Source organism: Anabrus simplex, chromosome 3 (assembly GCF_040414725.1).
Source record: "Anabrus simplex isolate iqAnaSimp1 chromosome 3, ASM4041472v1, whole genome shotgun sequence".
Lineage (NCBI taxonomy): Eukaryota > Metazoa > Arthropoda > Insecta > Orthoptera > Tettigoniidae > Anabrus > Anabrus simplex.
Genome location: NC_090267.1, coordinates 248,073,955 through 248,095,979, shown reverse-complemented (window position 1 = coordinate 248,095,979; position 22,025 = coordinate 248,073,955). Strand labels below are relative to the sequence as shown.

Genomic DNA, 22,025 nt, shown 5'->3' with positions numbered 1-22,025 from the left:
GGAACTTTAGTTTCAACGTCTCAGTTAGAAAAGGTGCCATGTAATTAATCTCATAATGGAACGGTATTCAAGTTGATATATTAAAATTATACGTCTTTTAAATAATTTTAATAGTAAAGGTTCTCCAGCGAGTTCGTAGACGACCTTGATCTTGTGTATTTAGATTTTATGGTTTTATGTACTTTTATGTGGTTGTTTTGAAACTATCTATTAGGACATATTTCTCTTGCAACTTCATGTTCAGTTTTGGAGATAAGAAATCAGTACCATGCTGTTAAATTTTTATTCTGTTTACCATGTTTGACCACAGACTGCAATAAAGTTGTATATTATTATTATTATTATTTAGATTTTCTTCACTATTTTTAAATGAAACTCTCTATTGGTGCATTGCTCTTCTCTGGAATAATGTGAAACATAATATGTTAAATGAAACTCAGAATTAGCATCAGTGGGGCCAGTGTGTTACAAATGAATGACATATTTTGGATATAAAGAAATTCATCTCTGTATGGTAGAAGTTTTAGCAGATTTGTGTTAAAGCAAAATTGTGATTTATTAACTTCAGAGCAGTATTGTAGGATCTTTGTTTTCTTTTGTATAGGCCTATGAATTATATGAGTAAAGAACTGGAATCACAGAAAAGGCTATTTGCAGATGATGTTATACTGTATAGAGCAGTAAATAAGTTACAGAAATGTGAGTGGCTATAAAAATTCGTAGACAATGTTGTATGATGGTGAACGGGATGAAAAGGTTTTAATTACTCTGTTGATGGGGTGATAATATAAAGAACCATCTTCATTGGAAATCATATTAACGAGGTTGTAAAGAAAGGTTACAGACCGCTTCACATGGTTGTGAGGGTTTAGGGGTTGTAGTACTGTGAGGATGTGAAGGAGAGTGTGTATAAGACTGTGGTTAGACTCCAGTTAGAGTTTGGTTCCAGTGTGTGGGATCCATATCAAGACTACTTCATACGAGAATTGGAGAAGATCCAAAGGAAAGCAGTACGATTTGTTCTAGGTGATTTTCGACAAAGGAGTAGTGTTACGAAAATGTTGCAAACTTTGGACTGGGGAGACTTGGAAGTAAGGAGACAAGGTGCTTGGTCTAAGTGGTATGTTCTAAGCTGTCAGTGCGGACATGGTGTGGAATGTCATTAGTGTAGCTTTTAAAACTAGGGAAGATCATAATAGGAAAATAAAGTTTGAATTCAAGTGATCAAATTGGGGAAAATATTCATTTATAGGATGAGGAGTAAGGGAGTGGATTAATTTATCAAGGGAAATGTTAGATAAAGTTACAAGTTCTTCAAAAGTATTTAAGAAAATGCTAGGCAAACAATTGATTGAGAATCTGCCACGTGGGCGACAGCCCTAAATTGAGATCATTGATTGATTGATGGTGTAGTTCTTCGTTGAAACCAAGCTTCTGTGGTTGTGGTTATTATTATGTCTTACTGTTTTATCTGAGTTTCTTGTTTCAATTCTTCCTCCATCTGGAGGCTGCCTGAAGAAAAATAATACAGAATAGCCTAGAGTGAATATTCATTAAGAAATGAATTAGTTTGTAAAGAACAGTAGCGGCTGTCGCTTAAGGACTCCCGGACGGTGTCCTTTCTAGGGAACGAAAAGGTCCTTTTATTTTCTCCTGACATTTCAAGTCAAATATAGGACTCGAATAATGCTAAGAAAATTATATTTCATTGTAAAGCTGTTAATTCTCATCAATAAGAAAAACTGTTCGGCAATAAGTTATCAAACTAAGGAGACTGACTTTCAGCGCGCAGTTCACTGGTAAATATTTTCAGGTTGAAGATAAGGCACAGACTCTTCAGCTTCTGTCTGAGGATAAGGTGTTGGTGAGTGGGGAGGGAGTTGAGATGCAACGGGGAAGCGTGCTGGTGGACAGTTTCGGGGGAAAGGAAGGGTGCAGGAAGGGGTTTTTTTTTTCTAGTGGCTTTACATTGCACCGACACAGATAGGTCTTATGGCAACGATGGGATAGGAAAGGCCTAGGATATGGAAGGAAACGGCCGTGGCTTTAATTAAGGTACAGCTCCAACATTTGCCTGATGTGAAAATGGAAAACCACAGAAAACCATCTTCAGGGCTGCCGACAGTGGGATTCGAACCCACTATCTCCCCCGGATGCAAGCTCACAGCCACGTGCCTCTAACTGCTTGGCCAACTCGCCCGGTAGGAAGAGGCTTTCACGTGGACAGAGTCCGTTGCAGTAAAGATGTCCTCACAAACGCCTATATGAAGATGCGCCAGCCAAATCTCCAAGGTTGCGTACAATAAAATTAAATAATTTATTTATATTTTAAGAAGAAGAATAATAATTACATCGTAATGTAACATTTGAGACCAGGAATTGATTCAAATTGGGCTTCTGGCTTGCATCCCTTGGTTTTGGAGGGTTGACAGCAGTGAATTAGTTTGTTTTTGCGCGGAAGACTTAAACGAGTGCGTGGTACTGGTCAGTAGCAAAGAAAGATTGGTGGGAAAAAGTACTGTGGCCACTCTACCCGCCCCCCTCTGCCCTGACCGCAGAGTCCACCGGCCGCCACTGGTTAAGAACTCAAAACAATTAAAGAATAATTCGTGAAATTAGATTCAATTTTAAAACAATTCTAAAGAACAGTTAGTGGAATTAAAAACGACAAAAACAATAAAATAGTTACAAGAATAATTTGAAAAATATCTTTTTAATTTTTTGTTTTACAGTTGGCTTTTTTTTTACGTCGCTCCGACGCCGATAGATCTTACGGCGATGATAGTATAGGAAAGTGCTAAGAGTTTGAAGGAAGCAGCCATGGCCTTAAGGTACAGCCCCAGGATTTGCCTGGCATGAAAATGGGAAACCACGGAAAACCATCTTCAGGGCTGCCGACAGTGGGGTTCGATCCCACTATCTCCCAAATGCAAGCTCACAGCTGAGCACCCCTAACTGCATGGCCAACTCACATGGTAAATGAATTTCTACAATATTTCAAATATAAGTATGATTCAGGCTTGTGGCCTGTTGACCTTATTCTGATGAGTATAGATGATGTCTCAAAATGAATATAGACCCCTGAGAGAGCTTTTAGTCCCTAATCCATGAGTTTGGTGGTCCCCTAAGATGCTCATAATTTCCACCATGTTTTTGGGGATCATCCCTCTGGCACCAATCATAAGACCCTTCACCTGCATATCCTCTAGCTGGTACATTTCTGTGTAACATGGTGCTGTAGGCCAATACGTTTCTTTTCATCGTCAACTTCGGCTGGTTGAGTTAGGTACGAACTCTTATCTTATTGTGGGGTCTAGAATATAGCCCACTTTTCCCTTAATGACGATCATATCAGTTTTCCTTGTGCTGCCATTTGTTGCAAGACTATGAACCCCTTTGTGTACTTGAATGTCTTTGCCTCGAAGGGACTACGCGATAGATGACATGATGGTATGTTGACACGTGTTTCTAAGAGTTTCATCAAACGGGCAGAAACCCAAAACATGAGCTAGTGGGTATCGTAATGGTATCTTCCAGAGATGCCTCTTACAGGTATCACGTTGCATGTCATTTTCAGAGCATCCCTCCACTCCAAACTAGAGAGACCATTTTGTCTTCTTATTCAATAGTTACGAGAAGTAAATTCTTTATAAAGGCAGACTCCCTGCCCATGACTTTGTTCCTGATACCGCTTCCTGAATTCCTGATCCCTGAGTACAGTTCTAATGTTCTTGGTATTGTACATTCCATCCCTGTTTTTAATGCCATTGTTACCAGTCCACATTAAGCTTACTCATGCAGTTGCTAATTTCTTCATTCAAGTTCTTCATGGCTTTAGTATATTGGTTTCCTGACGATAGCAGTATATTATAGCTATTCATTTGCTGAAGCACAGCCTCTAAACTTGCTTCAAACACGCCAAGACCCGTATATCATTTATCGATGTAGGACCTGAAGTATTATTAGAAAGAGGTAATATTTCCTTGTAGTGTAGTATTGGTATAGTTGTTGATTCAGTAGGCCTGTTAGTTTTGTAAAATTCAGAATAATAAAGATCACTTTGATCTAAGCATTTTCTTAATATTTAGGTGCATATTTGATGGGGGGGTCATTGAATCGAATTGAAGCAGGATGCAGTAGACTACAGTGGCTATACCGAGCCCTCAGTGTCATATGAAAGGATGAAAGGATACCTGAAGATTGGCAACAAGGAAGCATTGTACCATTGTTCAAGAAAGGAAATCGGAAGAAATGTGAAAATTATAGAGGTATATAACCTTATTATCACATGGGCTAAAAATAAAGGAGAAAGCAATAGACAAAAGACTGAGGGATATAATACAAACACAGTTAGAGGAAGGATAATATGGCTTTAGACCGAATAGATCAACAATAGACTTGATATATACAATGCGAACTATAAGAGAAAACATGTATGGGAATGCCTACGGAAAAGGAATGTACCAAAATCATTAATTAACAAGACAAGAATGTTGTGTCATGAGAGTAAAAGCAGTGTACAAGTGGGGAGTAGTAACTCTGAAACATTTTATAAAAAAAAAAAAAGGTCTCAAGCAAGGAAGTGCACTGTCGCCATTATTGTTTATTATATTAATGAATGAAATCATAAAACGTGTAAAACAGAGTATCAGTAGTGATGGAGTGAATGCTTTGGTATTTGCAGATGATGTGGTGATTTGGAGAAAAGGAAGTACAAAGGAGACTGGACATTTGGAATAAAAATCTGAAGGAGTTTGGAATGGTAATTAGTAAAAAGAAAACTGTAGTCATGCACTGTGGAAAAGAGAAAAAGAGAAGCCAAGTGAAAATAGATGGAGAATGGTTAGAGAATGTAGAACAGTTTACATATCTGGGTAGCATTATTAATGAAAGTAATGAAATCACCCCTGAAATTAATAACAGACTAAGTAAAGGAACAACATTTTATCAAGTCAGAGAGCTTTTATGGGATGACAAAGTACCCAAGAGAACGAAATTAACATTATATGAACAGTATTTCATATCATTTGTAACATACGGACTAGAAACGCTGGTAACTAATAAGAGACAAGACATTAGATCGAAGCAGTAGAAGTGAAATTTTTAAGAACATCGGTAAAAAAGACAAGAAGAGAGAGAATCCAAAATATTAAAATCAGGGAAGAGCTAAATATAGAACTGTTAGTACAGAACATACAGAAAGCAAGACAGATGGTTCGGACATGTAAAAAGAATGGGAAAGGAACAGGTAGCAAGAAGGGAATTAGAAAAAGTGAAGTTAAGGGAAAGAGACCAGTTGGAAGACTGAGAAGAAGGTGGACGATCAGATTTGGAAGGACATTAGAGAAGCTGGATTGGATGTGGCTGAAGTAATGGAACAGGAAAAGTGGAAGGACAGAAAGGAGTGGAGGAGGCTTGTTAACCACACCCGGGTGACTGGAGTGGGACATTGATGAGGATTTGAGGGGGGGGGGGGGGGAAATATGCGTTGCTCTTTGTTTGAAAAAAATTATTCTATTCCTATTTGGAAATTCTTTCAATCTACCAAAGGAAGTAATATCAGTTAGATGAGTCTTCATCTTGTATTTCCTTTCTAAAGTTCTCCTGTTGCCCTTTTTCTTTCAATTAGGCCTACTTGGGACCATACTTGTTCAACTGTTACTCTTTAATCTTTGTCCAGTATAGTCACATCTTCTAGAGTAGCTCCTTTCATTCATTCAACTAAGGGATACCTTTTTTCCTTAGTGGATTCTTGTAAAAACCAGACTTTTTTCACAATCTTTCTCACAGCCTATCTGCTTTGTAAGTCTGTCAGCCCCTGTCCTTTTATGTAAACTATATCTCATGCCACACAACATTAGTAAGCCTACCATGGGTCATCACCTGTATCGCAAACATCAACACAAGGAATGAATGTCGGTTGTTTCTGTCTTGTGGATAACGTGATTGGGCTGTGCACCAGGCTGCCAATCTAGGAATTAAGATAACCACTAAATGACCTTATCACCTTTTTTTTTTTGCCCCCCTTGCTGTGCGGACAGTAAAGAGGCCACTGTTCTCATGACAGAAAGTGGCCTGGTGTGATAGCAGCACATTCAATATGGGCTAGTCGTGGAAAGCTGAGTTAATTTACCACTTTATTCTTGCTGGCTGGCGGGTCCCTGGACCACTGTTATCACAACGGACATTAACCTAGGACAATAACACCGCATTCTGTTTGGGCTAGTGGTGAAAAGCTGCCTAATGACAGAATGTCACATTGTTGTGGGTAGGTAGCGCGTCCAGGTCAAGAATGCAGTGTGCTTGACGTTACAATTTCCCACTAATAGCAGTTCATTGTTGATTTTTCCTTTACACATTTGATTTGCTTTTGTTTTTATTTTGCGAGGATTGTTAACAATGTAATTCTCATCATTTATGGGAATGATGTCGCAGCGCATCTTATGTTAGCCAATAGCAATGCTAGTAGCTACTTCAGCAATGGAGAATGTCCTACTCTTTATTAGGTTATAAAAATAAATGTACTGCTGGAGACGGGTTGGTGGATTCCTGGACATCGTAATGAACACATCTCTCCTCTGAAATGAATTGCATGTAAAATTTGCATTATTTCTACTTTTATATATATATAAAAATGAAACTATGTTTGTTTGTCTCGAATGGATTCAAAAACTACTGGACAGATTTTGCTGAAAATTTCACAGTTTGTTCTTATTACTCCTGAGAGTTAGGAAGGGGTTTGAACGATATCCGATAGTAGATTTTTATGATGAGTAATTTTGTGTTCCAGGAATTAATTTAATTATAAAGCCACACCAAATTGGATTGACCGTGATAGATTGTCGCTAGGCGACAACTTACTCTATATCATGATAGTCTGGTAAGAAATGCTGTATATAGGAGGATGGGAACACGTCGCCATGTTTTATGAAGTATCTTTTTTGCTATGAGCATCATGACTGTGGCTGTGTATAGAAAGTTGGGAACACGCCACCATGCTTTATGAAGTACCTTTCTTGCTAGGAGGTTCATGTAACTAGGCAACTCATTACCTGTTATTTGGAAATATCAGTCTAACATTCCGTGATCGAGACATACGTCCCAGACAATCTGGGCTTCCACAAGGACAAAGTTTAACATGAAACTAAATAATCTCAAACTCATTTCACTAAACTGCTACAAGCAAAGAAAACCCGAGACTTGACTGAAGATAGACTGGGATACAGTACCAATTGAATTCTTCACAGTTGACTAATTAAAAGAAGTCATCTGTGAGAGTAAGACTAGGAAAGCAGGAGGTCCAGATAACATACTTTACAAACATATCAAAGACAGTTGGGAAAACTAAAAGAACCCATCACAGAACTTATGAACCAATGTCTCAAACAAGGAAAAACACCAGACAGATGGCGGGAATCAACTTTAAAAGTGATGTACAAGGGAAAAGGAGATGTGAGTGACCCAAACACCTTCTGGGGAATCGCTCTCAAGTGCATATTACTGAAGCTTCTTACAAAAACACTGACAAATCAATTAAGGGATATAGTAGATGGCAAAATACCAGAAGAACAATTCCAATTTAGAAGAGGCTGATCAACAATCCAAGCAAACAGTTGTTTGTTTCAGATATACAAGAAGCACTCAGGTCGCAGAAAGGAAAGCTGTATTCAGTGATTATAGACTTCCGCATGGCCTTCGACTCCGCAAGCAGGAGCCTGATCCTTTGGAAACTGGAAGAGATAACAGGGAAAAACTGTTACACAAAGCTTATTAAAAATGTATTATCAGAAAACTATGTGAGAATATGCAATGATTTAGCACAGACAAAACCAATTCTTCAAACTGTAGGAGTCCTTCAAGGGTATCCTCTGAGTAAACTTCTTTTCAGTGTAATAACACGCGATGTTACAGAAGTGGCCGGCCTCGCGGTGAAGGGGTAGCATGCCTGCTTCTTGCCCGGAGGCCCCGGGTTCGATTCCCGGCCAGGTCAGGGATTTTTCTCTCGACCTGAGGGCTGGTTCGAGGTCCGCTCAGCCTACGTGATTAGAATTGAGGAGCTGTCTGATGGTGAGATGGCGGCCCCGGTCTCGAAAGCCCAGAATAACGACCGAGTAGATGCGTCGTGCTGACTATACGACCCCTCGTAATCTGCAGGCCTTCGGGCTGAGCAGCGGTCCCTGGACAGGCCAAAGCCCTTTCAAGGGCGTTAAGTGCCGTGGGGGGTTACAGAAGTAATTGCTATGATTTATGCAGTAATTTATCTATACGCGGATGACATGGTAATTGTATCACCTCATTATATCGCCAAATTCAATAAGTTTTGTTCCATATGGAGTGTATAAATTTTTTCTGGCAGACTCTGTAGTTGTTAGCTTGTCCCAAATTATTTCAGTCCTGTATATAACTCCTGGTGTTATTCTTGTATTGAAGAGCCTCATTGTTGTTGCTATTCTCATTGACACCAGGTGAGTTGGCCGTGCGGTTAGGAGCGCGCAACTGTGATCTCGCATCCGGGAGATAGTGGGTTTGAACCCACTGTCAGCAGCCCTGAAGATGGTTTTCCGTGGTTTCCCATTTTCACATTAAGGCTGTACCTTAATTAAGGCCACAGCCACTTCCTTCCTATTCCTAGGCCTTTCTTGTCCCATCGTCGCCATAAGACCTATCTGTGTCGGTGTGACGTAAATCAACTAGCAAAAAAAAAAAATGTTTCATTGATGTCAAGTTCTTGAGACCAAAAATTGATCTGACTGCTGCCACTGTTCTCTCCTGTATGTGTTCACTGGATGAGGATGCCTTTCTGTGGATCAGTATTCTGAGATATTTTAATTTTTTCACTATTTTTAGTAGCTCTTCTTTCTGCAACCGGTGAGGGCGTGGAGGCCAATTTAGGATTTCTTGGAAACAAGTTGTTAGATACCAAAGCAAAAATCATGGATGAAGTGAGAGAAGATATCATCACATCGCTTATTGATTTACTTGGTCAGCTCTAAGATTGTCTTTCATTTGTGTTTATCAGATACAGATATACAGTATTTGCTGGTACAGTATCCTTCCACCTATTATAAACACCGTTGGACAGTTTTATCTTTATTATGAATTCATTTTCTTGAACCCGCTGCTTAATGTAGTATGGCCTAAACTTTCTGCAGTTCACCTTCATTCGGCGATCCTAGTACCATATCATCTGCATACATTATCAGCGTGACTATCCCTAATGTCAACAATAATGTTGAATAGCAGGTGGGGTGATTGGATCGCCTTGCTCACTGCATTTGTTTCCTATCTTCTGAGAACGTCATTCTATCATATATCTGTACCATGTTGTACAGGGTCTTTCACTCAAGGTGGGGTCAACCGGTGCAGCGCAGCGGATAGATGGGTGAGCTGTTCGTCAGACGAGCACACGGCAACTTGCTGACCTTGGGGCTGGGAGAACGCCCGTATAAATCGCATGTAAATAACAAGTACACATAATAACGCATAATCAAAGTAAAATAATTTCTCACCTCATAACAAATGATGTTCAAAATGTCCTCCACTTGCATCTACACATTTCTGGCTTCATCTTAGAAGGAAATTTTCATTCATACAAATTAGTTCATCTACCAAGATAGCCTCAATTTTTCTCGTGATATTTTGAGTTCATCTAGAGTGTGAAAATGGGAATGTTGGCAGCAGTAACTGCAGACGGTATAATAGGGCCTATTGTTTTTGAAAGTACAATCACTGGGCAGAGACATAGGAATGACATTTTTGTACCATTTCTTAACAATATTTTTCAACAGACCTTATGGTTTGTGATTTTTATTTATGGGGAAAATTGAAAAATAAGGTTTATGCAACAAACCCTCACACTCTAAATGAACTGAAACAAAATATCACGAGAGAAACTGAGGCTATCTCAGTAATGCATATGAATGAAAATTTCCTTAGATGAAGCCAGAAATGTGTAGATGCAGGTGGAGGACATTTTCAACATCTTCTGTGAGAAGATGAGAAATTATTTTACTTTGAATATGTGTGAAAGTGTGCTTGCTACTTACAAGCACTCAGAGTGTAGGATCGATCAACCTATTTGTGTTTACCTTAATGTATGGTTTATAGGACATATTCTCGAGAACTACTCCCAATATAAGTCTGTCTTCCACACTGTCTTTACCTTTAGCCTATAGAATGTTTTCAGAATTGCCCTCATCCTCTATTCAGGTATGGTACAGTGTCCAAGACACTGTCAAAGAGACCACATGCATGCCACGTATTAAGCTGGAAGATACTTAGTGATATGATTACGTAATATGTATGTTTCTCATTGTAAATACTGTAGTAAATAAAATGTAGATTGTAGATACAGCATTACATCCTTCTGATGTGGCTGTGGTGATTGAATCATGATTTTTCAGTTTTGTTCTTAATGCAGACAGTCACATTCCTAACATTTCAGCCTATTGTTTCTGGTTAAGATTAGTGTTTTCTTAGTGCTTATACAATTTTTTAAATTTATCTAATGAGGAAAGCGCTGTCCTTTTCACACTCATTATTACAGACACACTTCAGTACTTTGAACACAATTGAATGGCAATATTAGGGCTGGGCAAGTAAATCAATAAGCGATGTGGTCATATGATGTTCATATGTTCATGATTTCTCTTTGGTATATAACAACTTGTTTCCAAGAAATCCTAAATTGGCCTTTTCTCCCTCACCTGTTGCAGAAAGATAAGCCATTAAAAATAGTGAAAAAATTAAAATACCTCAGAATACTGATTCCTCATGGCAAGATTAAGATAAGGTGATTGTGAGGTCTGAATGTCAACATATTCTACCTAGCCATTAGTTCCAGATAAAGTTTTTTCAAGTCTGTAGGTGTTCTTCTTCTTTTCTTCATGGGGCCTCTAAATATTAGTTCCTAATTAGCGTCGACCTCTAAGATCTTTTGCTACCATGTTTTTCCTTCATTCCCACTTTGATATACCTGCTCCCTTCACAAAGCTGCAGATTGTTCTTATTGGGTCTTCTTGGATTTTTTCTCTCTGTTCACCTGGTAGTCCTAGAGTGGAGAGTCTGATTCTACCCAGTGCCTCACATTCCAAAAGTATGTGTTCAGCTAATTCCTCTGCTTCATTGCATTTCCTACATATATTGTCTCTTATTACTCCAATTCTGTGTAGGTGTTTTTTTTTCAGATGGCAATGTCCTGTCAACAGTCCTACTACTCTCTGCTGAGTTTCAACAGTTCTTTAGTATGCTTCTTGTTTGGCCTTTTATCAGTTCCTTTGCAAGCCTGCATCTTGGAGTATTTTTCCAGTTCTCTGTTTGTTTCTTTTGTACCCATTTTCCTTTGTAGTGTCGGGCTTGTCCATAGGAAATCCCGCATACAGGTTCTGGGCCTACAAAATGTGTTTCTGCCCCTTCCCTGGCCAGTTTATCTGCCTTTTCATTTCCTTCTAAACCTGCATGCCCCGGTACCCATATTATTTTGACAATGTTGACAATACCAGACAATTCTGGATATTATCCGGACTGCTTCTAGTGCCTTAATGGCCACTTGGCTGTCTGTAAAAATGAAAGTGTTCTTATTCCTATAGTTAATTTTCAGATTTTCTTCAAGATGTGTTGTGATAGCTATCACTTCCGCTTGAAAGACTGTAGTGTGTTTGCCCAGGTTCATCTGGATTGGTCTCTCAGGTCTTCCCCCATTGATCCCTCCTCCTGTGCCATCCCCAGTCTTTGAGCCATCATACTATATCTTCTTTTTCGGTATTCCATTTGTCGATATCCCCCCCCCCCCCAAAAAAAAACCAAACCCCATGGCACTTAATGCCCTTGAAAGGGCCTTGGCCTGCCCACCAACAGCTGCTCAGCCTGAAGGCCTGCAGATTACGAGGGGCATGTGGTCAGCACGACGCATCCTCTCGGCCATTATTCTGGGCTTTTGAGACCAGGGCCGCCAACTCACCGTCAGGTAGCTCCTCAATTCTATTCACGTTGGCTGAGTGGACCTCGAACCAGCCCTGAGGTTGAGAGAAAAATCCCTGACCTCGTCGGGAACGAACCCGGGACCTCCGGGTGAGAGGCAGGCACGCTACCCCTACACCACAGGGCCGGCTGTTGATATCCCAGTCTTTTGTTTTTATCTGGGTCTCGAACGGTTTTTCATAGTTGTACTTTGGTATCATATGATCAGAAGGCATGCGTAGAACTTCCTCTCTTATTACTCTGTTAATTTTACATTGTCCTATTATTATTATTATTATTATTTTCCACTAATTGTAGGTACAATTTAGGGATGGCGAATGGAGAAAGGGCATAGCCCCACATACACGAAAGTGCCTCCATCATCACTTAAAATTATACTATTCAAGTATGCAATTCCATTTTACATAGTGGGCTTATATACAGTTACAGTTTACATAGGTATATTTACATAATACTCACAAAACCTGTTCACATTCGAGTAATTCTACACACGTGCGCACACACTCTCTCTCTCTCTCTCTCTAGGATCCCCACATATACTTTAGCTAGGCCAACTCACTCATACCCACATTCAGTCTCACTCACTCAGGATCCCATAAATTTTCATCTGTCCTCCCACTCATACTGAACATTCACACAGTAGAAAAATTATGTTATGTATAGAAGGTTTCATTATGTATACATCCTTTTTACTTCTTTCAAACAATTTTTGCAGGTAGTTCTTTTATCTGTGGTGGGAGTTCATTCCACAGCCGAGCAGAATGAATAAAGAAGCCACTTTGATATGATGCTGTTCTTGCAAATGGAGGGATTGGGTCTTTGTGCATTCCAGCACTCTGATTGCGCCAATCTATATGAACTCATTCTAGCCTGTCCTTTTATGAAATTGCATAGTGATGGGAGGTCTAGTAAAGTATTCAAGGCTTCTGTCGGCACAGTCTCATATCCCCAGTTATGACTATGCATGCCATTCTCTGTAGGCCATCCAATCTACTACTGACTTTTCCTTGGCTTACTTTCTGCCACCAGATGATTGCAGCATAAGCCATCAACAGTCTAATGATCATTGGATATATCCACATTACGATTGATGGTCTTGGACCCCATGTCTTCCCGACGGCTCTTTTACTTGCATACAGGAAGTTCTTGGCTCGGGTTATGTTCCTTTCCATATGTGGATTCCACGTTAGGTTTTTATCTAATACTACACCTAGGTGCAGTGCCTGTTCTTCCATATATATATCTTACCCAAAGAGTTTCAGTGATCTCATTCCCTCTAATTTCCTCCTTCTTCTAAAAGAGATCAGAGTTATCTTGTTCGGGGTGACTGATAGTTGTTCTTCCCGACACCAGTTCTCCACAAGGTTAAGTGATCTTTGCATGAGGTCCTGGATAACACTCATCACCTTACCTCGTACCACAATCACTAGGTCATCCGCGTATCCTTGTGTATAAAAACCTTGTTCATTGAGCATAGCTATGATTTTGTTCACCACGAGGTTCCACAGCAGAGGAGAAAGAACTCCTCCCTGAACACAGCCTCTGGTGGCCCTAAACGTCAGCCTTTCTTCAAACAGGGTTGCTTTTATCTTCCTTCCGTCTAACATGGATTTAATATATTTGACGACGGTTTTACTCACCTTGCTCTTTTCCAATGCATTGATCATAGACATAGGTTGTATTGCTGAAGGCTCCTTCTATATCTAGAAATGCTGCCAGTGCAATTTCTTTAAATTCTAGGCTTTCCTCTAGTTTACAAACCAACTGATGGAGTGCTACTTCAGTTGATCTGCCAGGTCTATATGCAAACTGATTTTCATGTAACGTTGAGTTCAGTTGCACCGTTCTTCTGATATATTTATCCAGAATTTTCTCCATTGCTTTCATTATGAAGGAGGTTAAACATAATGGTCTGTATGCTTTGGCTTGGGCATAGTTTACCCTTCCAGGCTTAGGTATGAATACTGCTTTAGCTTCAGACCATGATTTTGGCACGTACCCTGAAGCTAGACTAGCTCTGAAAAGGTCCGTCAGGGCATTGACGAGTATCTCCTGTCCTTCCTGTAGGAGTATCGGAAGTATCTCATCTGGCCCTGGAGCCTTTATAGGATGAAACTTGTTGATTGCCCATTTTACATGGTTATGTTTTATTAGTCTGTTGGCACAGTTCCAGTCTGTCTTCGAGCTCCGGTCTCTGTTCCAACCATTTCTTCTTCTGTCATCTCCCCAGCCTCGGGAAAGTGACACGCCATTAGTATCTCCAACGTGTCCCTCCCCGTCTGAGTAAATGACCCATCTGGTTTCTCCAGTGTCCCCACTTGATTTATATGAGTTGCTTTCACAAGCTTCTGGAGCCTTGCTGTTTCAGTGTGTGATTCTACTTTCTCACAGAACAGTCTCCAAGATTTTCTTTTTGCTCTCCGTATCTCTAGGTTATATTCAATGAGTTTCTTATGATATACGTCCCACATACCATTTCTAGATGACAATCTATACAACATCCTAACCTCTTTTTTCATTTTGGCTAGTTTGTTCCACCACCTTACTTTTTTGGTGTTTTTCTTTTCTTTGAGAAGACAGTTTTCATGGAATGAGTCTTTAAGGGCCTCTTCTAATAGTTCCACTGCCTCATCCAATTCTTTCTATCTTCTCACATTAGTTGGAATTTTTTGTACAGCCTTCCTTCGAACTTCTCTGTATCTGTACCAGTTAGTTCCTTATGGGTCTCTGTACATCTTAATCCCACATAGTCTCGCATCTATTGCAAATTGGATGTGCTGGTGGTCTGCCAGTGATCGTTCCTCCAGCACCTTCCAGTCTTTAATAAAGTTTGCAATATGCATAGTGCTTAGTGTAATGTCTATTACCTCCCTACGATTTTTATTTTTAAATGTAGGTTTGTTTCCCACGTTTAATATCGTCAACTCAGTTCCAATAATGAACTCTAGTAAAGACTCACCTCTTGCATTGCAGTTCGTGCTGCCCCATGCCGTGTGGTGTGAATTTGCACCTACTTCAAGGACTAGGTGTTTGCCTTGCAAATTAGGTTCTCAACTTCTGATGGGGATAGATTAGTTGAGTCATATGGGAGGTATGCAGAGCCTATGCTTATTTCTCTGGGTCCTTCCCAATTTCCAAGTGTTCCTGCAACTTTAAGACATTTTAATTTCCTGTTCGCAAGAAGACATGTTCTGGGTATTTCCGATGTTGTGTCATCAGCTTACCTCCAAATTCTGCCAGTCCTGCTACTCTTCCCTTAACTACCCATGGCTCTTTAATGAGGGCCACGTCAATAGTCTCAGACTTGAACTTCCTGGCGAAATTGGCCACATCTGCTTGTTTATGGTGAAGATTGACCTTCAGCTCCATCTTTATCAACATTGGGTTTCGTTTTTCCCCTGATGACTTGAAACTTGATCTGCCCAAGTCCGAGCTTAGGCTAAAATGACTGTCCTTCCTGTCTTATCGATTGAAGTGGCATTCAGCACTCTCCACTCTTGTGTTAGATATCATGCTGATTGATTCTGACAGCAGTCTGCTCTACTGGAGCCTCTGTTGCCATTTCTTGTGTTGATTCGGCGACAGCCTGTCCAATGGATACTTCTGTCTCCGTTTTTTCACCTTGGGCTTGCTCCTGGATCTGCTCTACTAGAGCTTCCTTGGCTTCTCTTGATGTCATAATTTTTGAAATTGGTTCTTTATAAGCATCCATATTTCAATCAATCATAGGGTTTTTGTCCCTTCTAGAGTCCAGAGCGTCGTTCTTAACATCCGTGGTGAGGCATACAGCCAGAAATTGTCCTCCCACAACTCAGGCTCTCCATAGCAGAGACCATGCCCCTCAGTCGTCCATCCAGCTGTCCGCCCCAGGCCAGAACCTAGCCATGTTTGTTCCTCCTTCAGTAGGCCTACTCACATGGTCTCCACTTGGCATTATCATGACAGTTCACAGCCATGACTTCCCCCCTAGGTTGGGATTGCCCCTTTCCCAACCCGCAGCTCGTCCAGGCTACGTAGAGCAAAGTGATGTGTTGGTTCCAGCATCCCACAGTGAGCCTTCACCTCAATCACCAGCCCCAATTCACCTGAACCACTGTATTACCCATGTGGGGGTAACATGGATGCCTCTCTAGCATGTTTGAGCGAGGCTTCCACTTCCAAGCCTTGACTTGGGTGAGTAACAATCACAATGCCTCAAGACGTTTTTTGTTAATACCTGTTTTTGGTCCGTGAGAGGGTATTTTATTTCCCTCAGACCCGCCAGACAAGTCCCAAAGGGCCCCCTTATCTGCCACCTAGGATGCGCCCGATAGGGGAACAAGTAAATAGGTACACTTGCAGTGAGGGAGTAAAATTTTCCATTTCTTCTGAACTTTGCTAAAAATTAACTAAAGAATATTTCCTCGGAAAAGAGCATCTTAAATGGGAGCAAAGCACAATATAATGGGGTATTTTGTAATGCTTTCTGTAGGAAATGTCTAGGGACCGTGCAGAAAGTGTGTATTACCCAGGATAGCACAATTAAACAGTAGCGTCTTTTTGTTGTTTCTACTGAATGTGTGACTGTGCATCTACTGTCATCCTTGTTTCTACTGGGATGTGTTTTGTTTACGATGTTATACATGATACTTATACACATTTTTTCCCCTGTACCTTTATATTCTCCCACTTGTAAAAAAAGCAAATCAGTTGCATTGGATTCGTTCGGTGCTACATAGGTTGGCATATCCCTTTTGTTTACTAATGAAAGACATTATTATTATTATTATTATTATTATTATTATTATTATTATTATTATTATTATTATTATTATTATTATTATTATTATAGTACTTCCATTACTAATATATTGGGTTTTGGTATTTTCTTTTTCAAGTTGATAGTTTATATCTCCTGCCTTTGTCCTTTGATCTCCTCTTAAAATTCTCTGTGAGGGTTAAGACATAAACCTAAGGTGATTATTGGTGTCACTTGCATAAGTAAGCCACTTTTCCTCTGTAACTTCTATTTTCTAGACAGTCGGCTTCCTGTATTGTGCCCTTTCTTCTACAGGGTGACCATCATAAAGCCCAGCAGCGCAGCCTACACACAGGAGGTGTGTGCGTGACAGGAAGTCCGCAGTAAATACATTGTCGCATAATCTATTTCAAACAAACAAATAACAACAAAAATAAAAGTACTCACGTACATCACGCCAGAAGATGAAACTACCTCCCTTCGTTGTTCAAGCATTTCTGGCACCTGCTTAGGAAATTGTTCATTACCCTCGGCAGTTCCCTCTGAGAAATGGCAGCAATTTTTCTTACATACAGACATACATACATACATTATCATTATAGACTGTTATGCCTTTCAGCATTCAGTCTGCAAGCCTCTGTGAATTTACTAAACGTCACCACAATCCTCGATTCTTGACAAATGTTATTTCGATGTTCATCTAAAGTGTGTGATTTTGTAGGAGACCATTTCAGAGCATTACCAATGTTACCTACAGTTTCTTGTGCGAGTACTATACGTGGTTTATAACGTTTCTTATCAAGACGACTTCCCGTCTTACGTAATTTATTTACTAATCTATGAATCGAAATCCAACCTGGAATTTGAACACCAGGAAACTTTTCTTGAAATATTCTCCTTACGGCCCTCGCACTTTCTATACGAACGTATGAATCGTAAGTGAATACTCTTTGGGAACAGAATACTGACACCTGACCTGAGCCATTTCACTGAATTCACACACTTTTCTAATACCACCAACGCCGGGCTGAGTGGCTCAGATGGTTAAGGCGCTAGCCTTCTGACCCCAACTTGGCAGGTTCGATCCTGGCTCAGTCCGGTGGTATTTGAAGGTGCTCTAATACATCAGCCTCGTGTTGGTAGATTTACTGGCACGTAAAAGAACTCCTGGGGGACTAAATTCCGGCACCTCGGCGTCTCCGAAAACCGTAAAAGAGCAGTTAGTGGGACGTAAAACAAATAACATTATTATTAATAATACCACCAACAAAACATGTGCCACATTTGCAGACATTCAACAAACATTGAAACCTGGTGCGGTAGTGCGGCCTTGAGTACATCCGGCACTCTATTTTGCCACTGGTCGACTCACTCACTCACGAATTCCCACACACAGGATGTGTTGTTTGTTAGAAATAGATTACGCGACAATGTATTTACTGTGGATTTCCTGTCATGCACACACCTGTCGTGTGGAGGCTGCCCTGAGGGACTGGTTCCGCTTTATGTTGCTCATCCGGTATAATAGATTATAATAACTGGATAATATATGAGCAGTTCTATTGATACCAGATTTAACAGATCCTTTACTTTTTTGTATTTGTTGTTTGCCACCTTGTTTTTAATTTATACTAATTTTTCCTGTTTATCTCTTGCATTCTATACTTCAGACTTTTGTCTGTTAACTCCTGTGTATCTTCAAGTAACTGACCCACCTGTGGTGTAGGAGTAGCGTGTCTGCCTCTTACCCGGAGGCTCCAGGTTTGTTTCCTGGTCAGGTCAGGGATTTTACCTGGATTTGAGAGCTGTTTTGAGGTCCACTCAGTTTCCATAATTATAGTTGAGGAGCTATCTGATGGCGAAATAGCGGTCCCGGTCTAGAGAGCCAAGAATAGCAGCCAAGAGGATTTGTCGTGCCAACCGCATGACACCTCATAATCTGCAGGCCTTCAAGCTGAGCAGCGATTGCTTGGTAGACAAAAACCCTTTGGGGCTGATGCGCCATGTTTGTATCTCTAATTGTCCTGCCACAAGAAGGAAGTTCTTATCACGATCCTGCAATGTAAAAGGGATGTAGCTCTTTGAGTAGTTCCGAAGGCAGGGTCGTAACTCGCGAACAATTACCGGTAATCCACATATAAAAACTTGTATGAGAAGATTTACTGCCACATAAGTGAATTCCTTCATATATATAGCTTGCCAGAATCTCTTATTATCAATAGAAATAAAAGGTTGTTAAACACGTTTTGTTATTCTTATTAACACTATTATTATTATTAAAATGTTGCGAGAGGAATAAACAAGTATGTTTTGTAGATCTAGAGAAGGCCTATATAAGTGCCTCAGTGCCAGAGGTGATTAAGTGGCATAACAGCTCATTTTGATATGTTTAGTGTAATGCCTTGAAAAGATCGTATTCTATCAGTGCCAGGCATGACTAACAACCTTACTATGTCTGTAACGTGCTGCCATCAGTGAGCAAGTCTGGCACTGTAAAGAAGACTGTGATGTGTGAGCCATACATGACTAACTGCCGAGAAGATGGCGGTGGTGTTGCATGAGAGTTCATCAGTATCGGACTTATCTACTGTTAACGATGATGATAGTACATATCAGATGGAAGGAAATATCTTCACTAATGAATCAGGTATGCCTAATTTGTTTTAGATATAAAAAGTGTGGGTGGCAGTCCATAAAATAGATGTAAGAGGTTTTTAAAGCAGTGTGGCACTTGTCATGTCTGGCGCTTTTACAGCATACCTACTGCATTGCATAGGCCTACTAAATCCGTTATATTTGATACATCAGCTAATGTGCATACCTTTCTGAAATTGATAATAATAAAGTAATGGCAGTAGATGGACGTGTGTAATTTTGGTGCAGCAAATATCCATCTGTAAGAAGGAACTCTGCTCGTTTATGATTTCCTGGCAGTGTTTGTGGCACTGTAACATGTATCGAGTGTGTGTTAGTGATATCTAGTGGATCTGAGATCTTGTAATGTTGATTTTTGGCTCAAAAAATGTACCTTTTGTGCCCCAAGTGTCAGCCATTTTGTTTTACCTGCAATTCAGTCCATAGATAACACTATGTAGAGAGAGACTCGGTGTATTTGTTTACCATATTTACCCTAACTGTCAGCCATCTTCTTATATTTACCATCAAAGCCATGGAAACCTTGAAGACGGGTACTCTACATACCCTCACCAACATTGGCTGGGATGTGGACTGTATAATTCTGGGTGCCATTACGATGGATGTAATGGTTTTGTATTGCTCTCATGTGCATTCATCTATTTCCTGTTATTCAGCATCTGCCTTCTACATACTACCACAACATTACCTGTGCAAACCTCTGTGACAGTGAAAGCGGAGTTCATCATCGGTATGGTGGAATTGGCGGAAGAGGCAACCCCTCCCAACTAACGTTGATTAATTAGACCACTGCCTTGTGGTTAGAGAAGGGATTTTCAGAGGTTTGTGGATCTATCGCGAGAGAAAAGGGCTCTGGGGCTTACAACCTCAGTTCTGTATTTGAAAATAGGATCTCCTGTTGATAAAAGATTTGAAGACTTTAAACAGGTACGTTTTCTAATTAGTGTTTAAGTTGACACGTATTTTAATATGATGGAAACATCTTCTGTGGCAACTCCTCCAGGGGGCAGCCAAAAATGGAAATCCCTCAGCGATGCAACTGGGTCTTTGTATTCTGGAGTGCCCGGAATGTCATGTAAGGAAGAGTCGGAGCTTATTGAAACCTCGTCACAAAAAGACCTAAATGAAAACATCTGCTTGGAACATTAAACACAATACAATCCATCAAATAGGAAAACTGGAACATTTAATGAAAATTTCGGAGGAAAGAAACATATTCATTCTGGCATTGCAAGAAACAAGTTATCTGTACGAGGAGACATTGGAGTCTGCTGGGTTTAGAGCAGGCCTCAGCATTCAGCGACTTCTGTGTCTGGGCGCATATTTGCTTCTCCAAACTCAAGCTGGGTGGGCAGTAAGTCATTGAGCAGCGGCTGCGAGTAGTGAACATTGAAGTTACATATCATGGCTTAGCAAATTCATTGCAGCAGTGTAGCTAAGTCGTATAGTCAACCGACTTCTCTGTGGGAAGACAAATACTGTATTTTGTTTCTGCGAGTGGTGATGGTGGATTTACATGCCTCTTGTGTAATGCGACTATAGTTGCAAAAAAATATATTTAAAGACATTACAAAGCTAAACGTGAGCACACATGACATATTAGAAGAAGATGAACGTCTAAAGTTGATAAAAGATTTGAAGACTTTAAACAGGTACGTTTTCTAATTAGTGTTTAAGTTGACACGTATTTTCCAGTTTTTGGCGTATTTCATTTTGTAAGTTTTAAAGTACTGTAGATTCTATTGGTAACAATACAAAAATTTTGGTTGTTTAAAATATTCAGTTTACTGCATGCAAGTGTTTAAACAACAGATTTAACGAAACACGTGTTTTCTTTTTAACAGGAAATCACACCGTAATTATGGAATCCAGCTGCTGTCGAAGTAAGTTATAAAATCGCACATTTAATTGCGAGACAGTGCCAACCTTGCACTGAAGGACCTGTTGTAAAACAGTGTTTAAAAACAGCTTCTGAGATACTGACTCCAGAAGAGTCTTTCACGTTTAATATGGTAAGTGTCTCAGTCCGAACTATAGCTCGCCGTATAGAAGAGCTCAGTTCAGATGTAAAACAATAGCTGTCCAAAAAAATTAAACAATTTATTGCACTTGCCCTGTCCTTAGATGAAAGTACACACATAAAATGGTTTCCACGCCACGAATAAATATCACTAGCTGTGCTAGTCTCCAATCGGTTAAGAATTCTCTGAAATGTCGGTGATTAAATCTGATGAAATTAAGTATGTTAACGACAACTGCCATAATTTCTTCATACCGTAATACTTTGGTGCAGTGCTTCCTGATGAAGCACTCAGTGCACAGGGCACATGATTAATCCTCATGATTGTATTTTGGACTGTAAATGGGAATCAAAATCAGCTGTTATACGCACCCTAGCGGGAGCTTCATCCAAAGTCACAGATACTAGCTTCTCCCAAAGCAACTGTACTTTTTGAACAGTTACTTCTAAAACTGCGTGAATATCTCCCCAGTAGTGGTGTTCTTTAATGCTGTTATATCCAGAAACGCTTCTGTAACATACGAATTCCATGGAAACCATTCCATTTCAGTGGTCAATGCGGAACCAATCCATTGATTTCTCGATAATTGCTTGAACCTGGAAGAGAGACAGATGTACTTGGCAAATTCTTGG

At 40.1% G+C, this 22,025-nt stretch overlaps 1 protein-coding gene across 3 annotated transcripts in view; it reads left to right on the top strand.

Annotated features, from left to right (window-relative positions):
* Positions 1 to 22,025, top strand: part of LOC136866206 (inhibitor of growth protein 1) — a 75,312-nt gene that overhangs the window by 1,773 nt on the left and 51,514 nt on the right. The window contains exons 1-2 of one of the 3 annotated variants that reach the window (XM_067142971.2): positions 4,533 to 4,762; positions 19,193 to 19,364. The exons of 1 other annotated variant lie outside the window; for it this stretch is intronic. In XM_067142971.2, coding sequence (XP_066999072.1) covers positions 19,259 to 19,364 — 106 coding nt within the window. In that variant the 5' untranslated portion in view covers positions 4,533 to 4,762; positions 19,193 to 19,258. Of the gene's footprint in view, positions 1 to 4,532; positions 4,763 to 19,172; positions 19,365 to 22,025 lie in introns of those variants that run through there. One more of the 3 variants, XM_067142970.2, reaches the window with a different exon arrangement.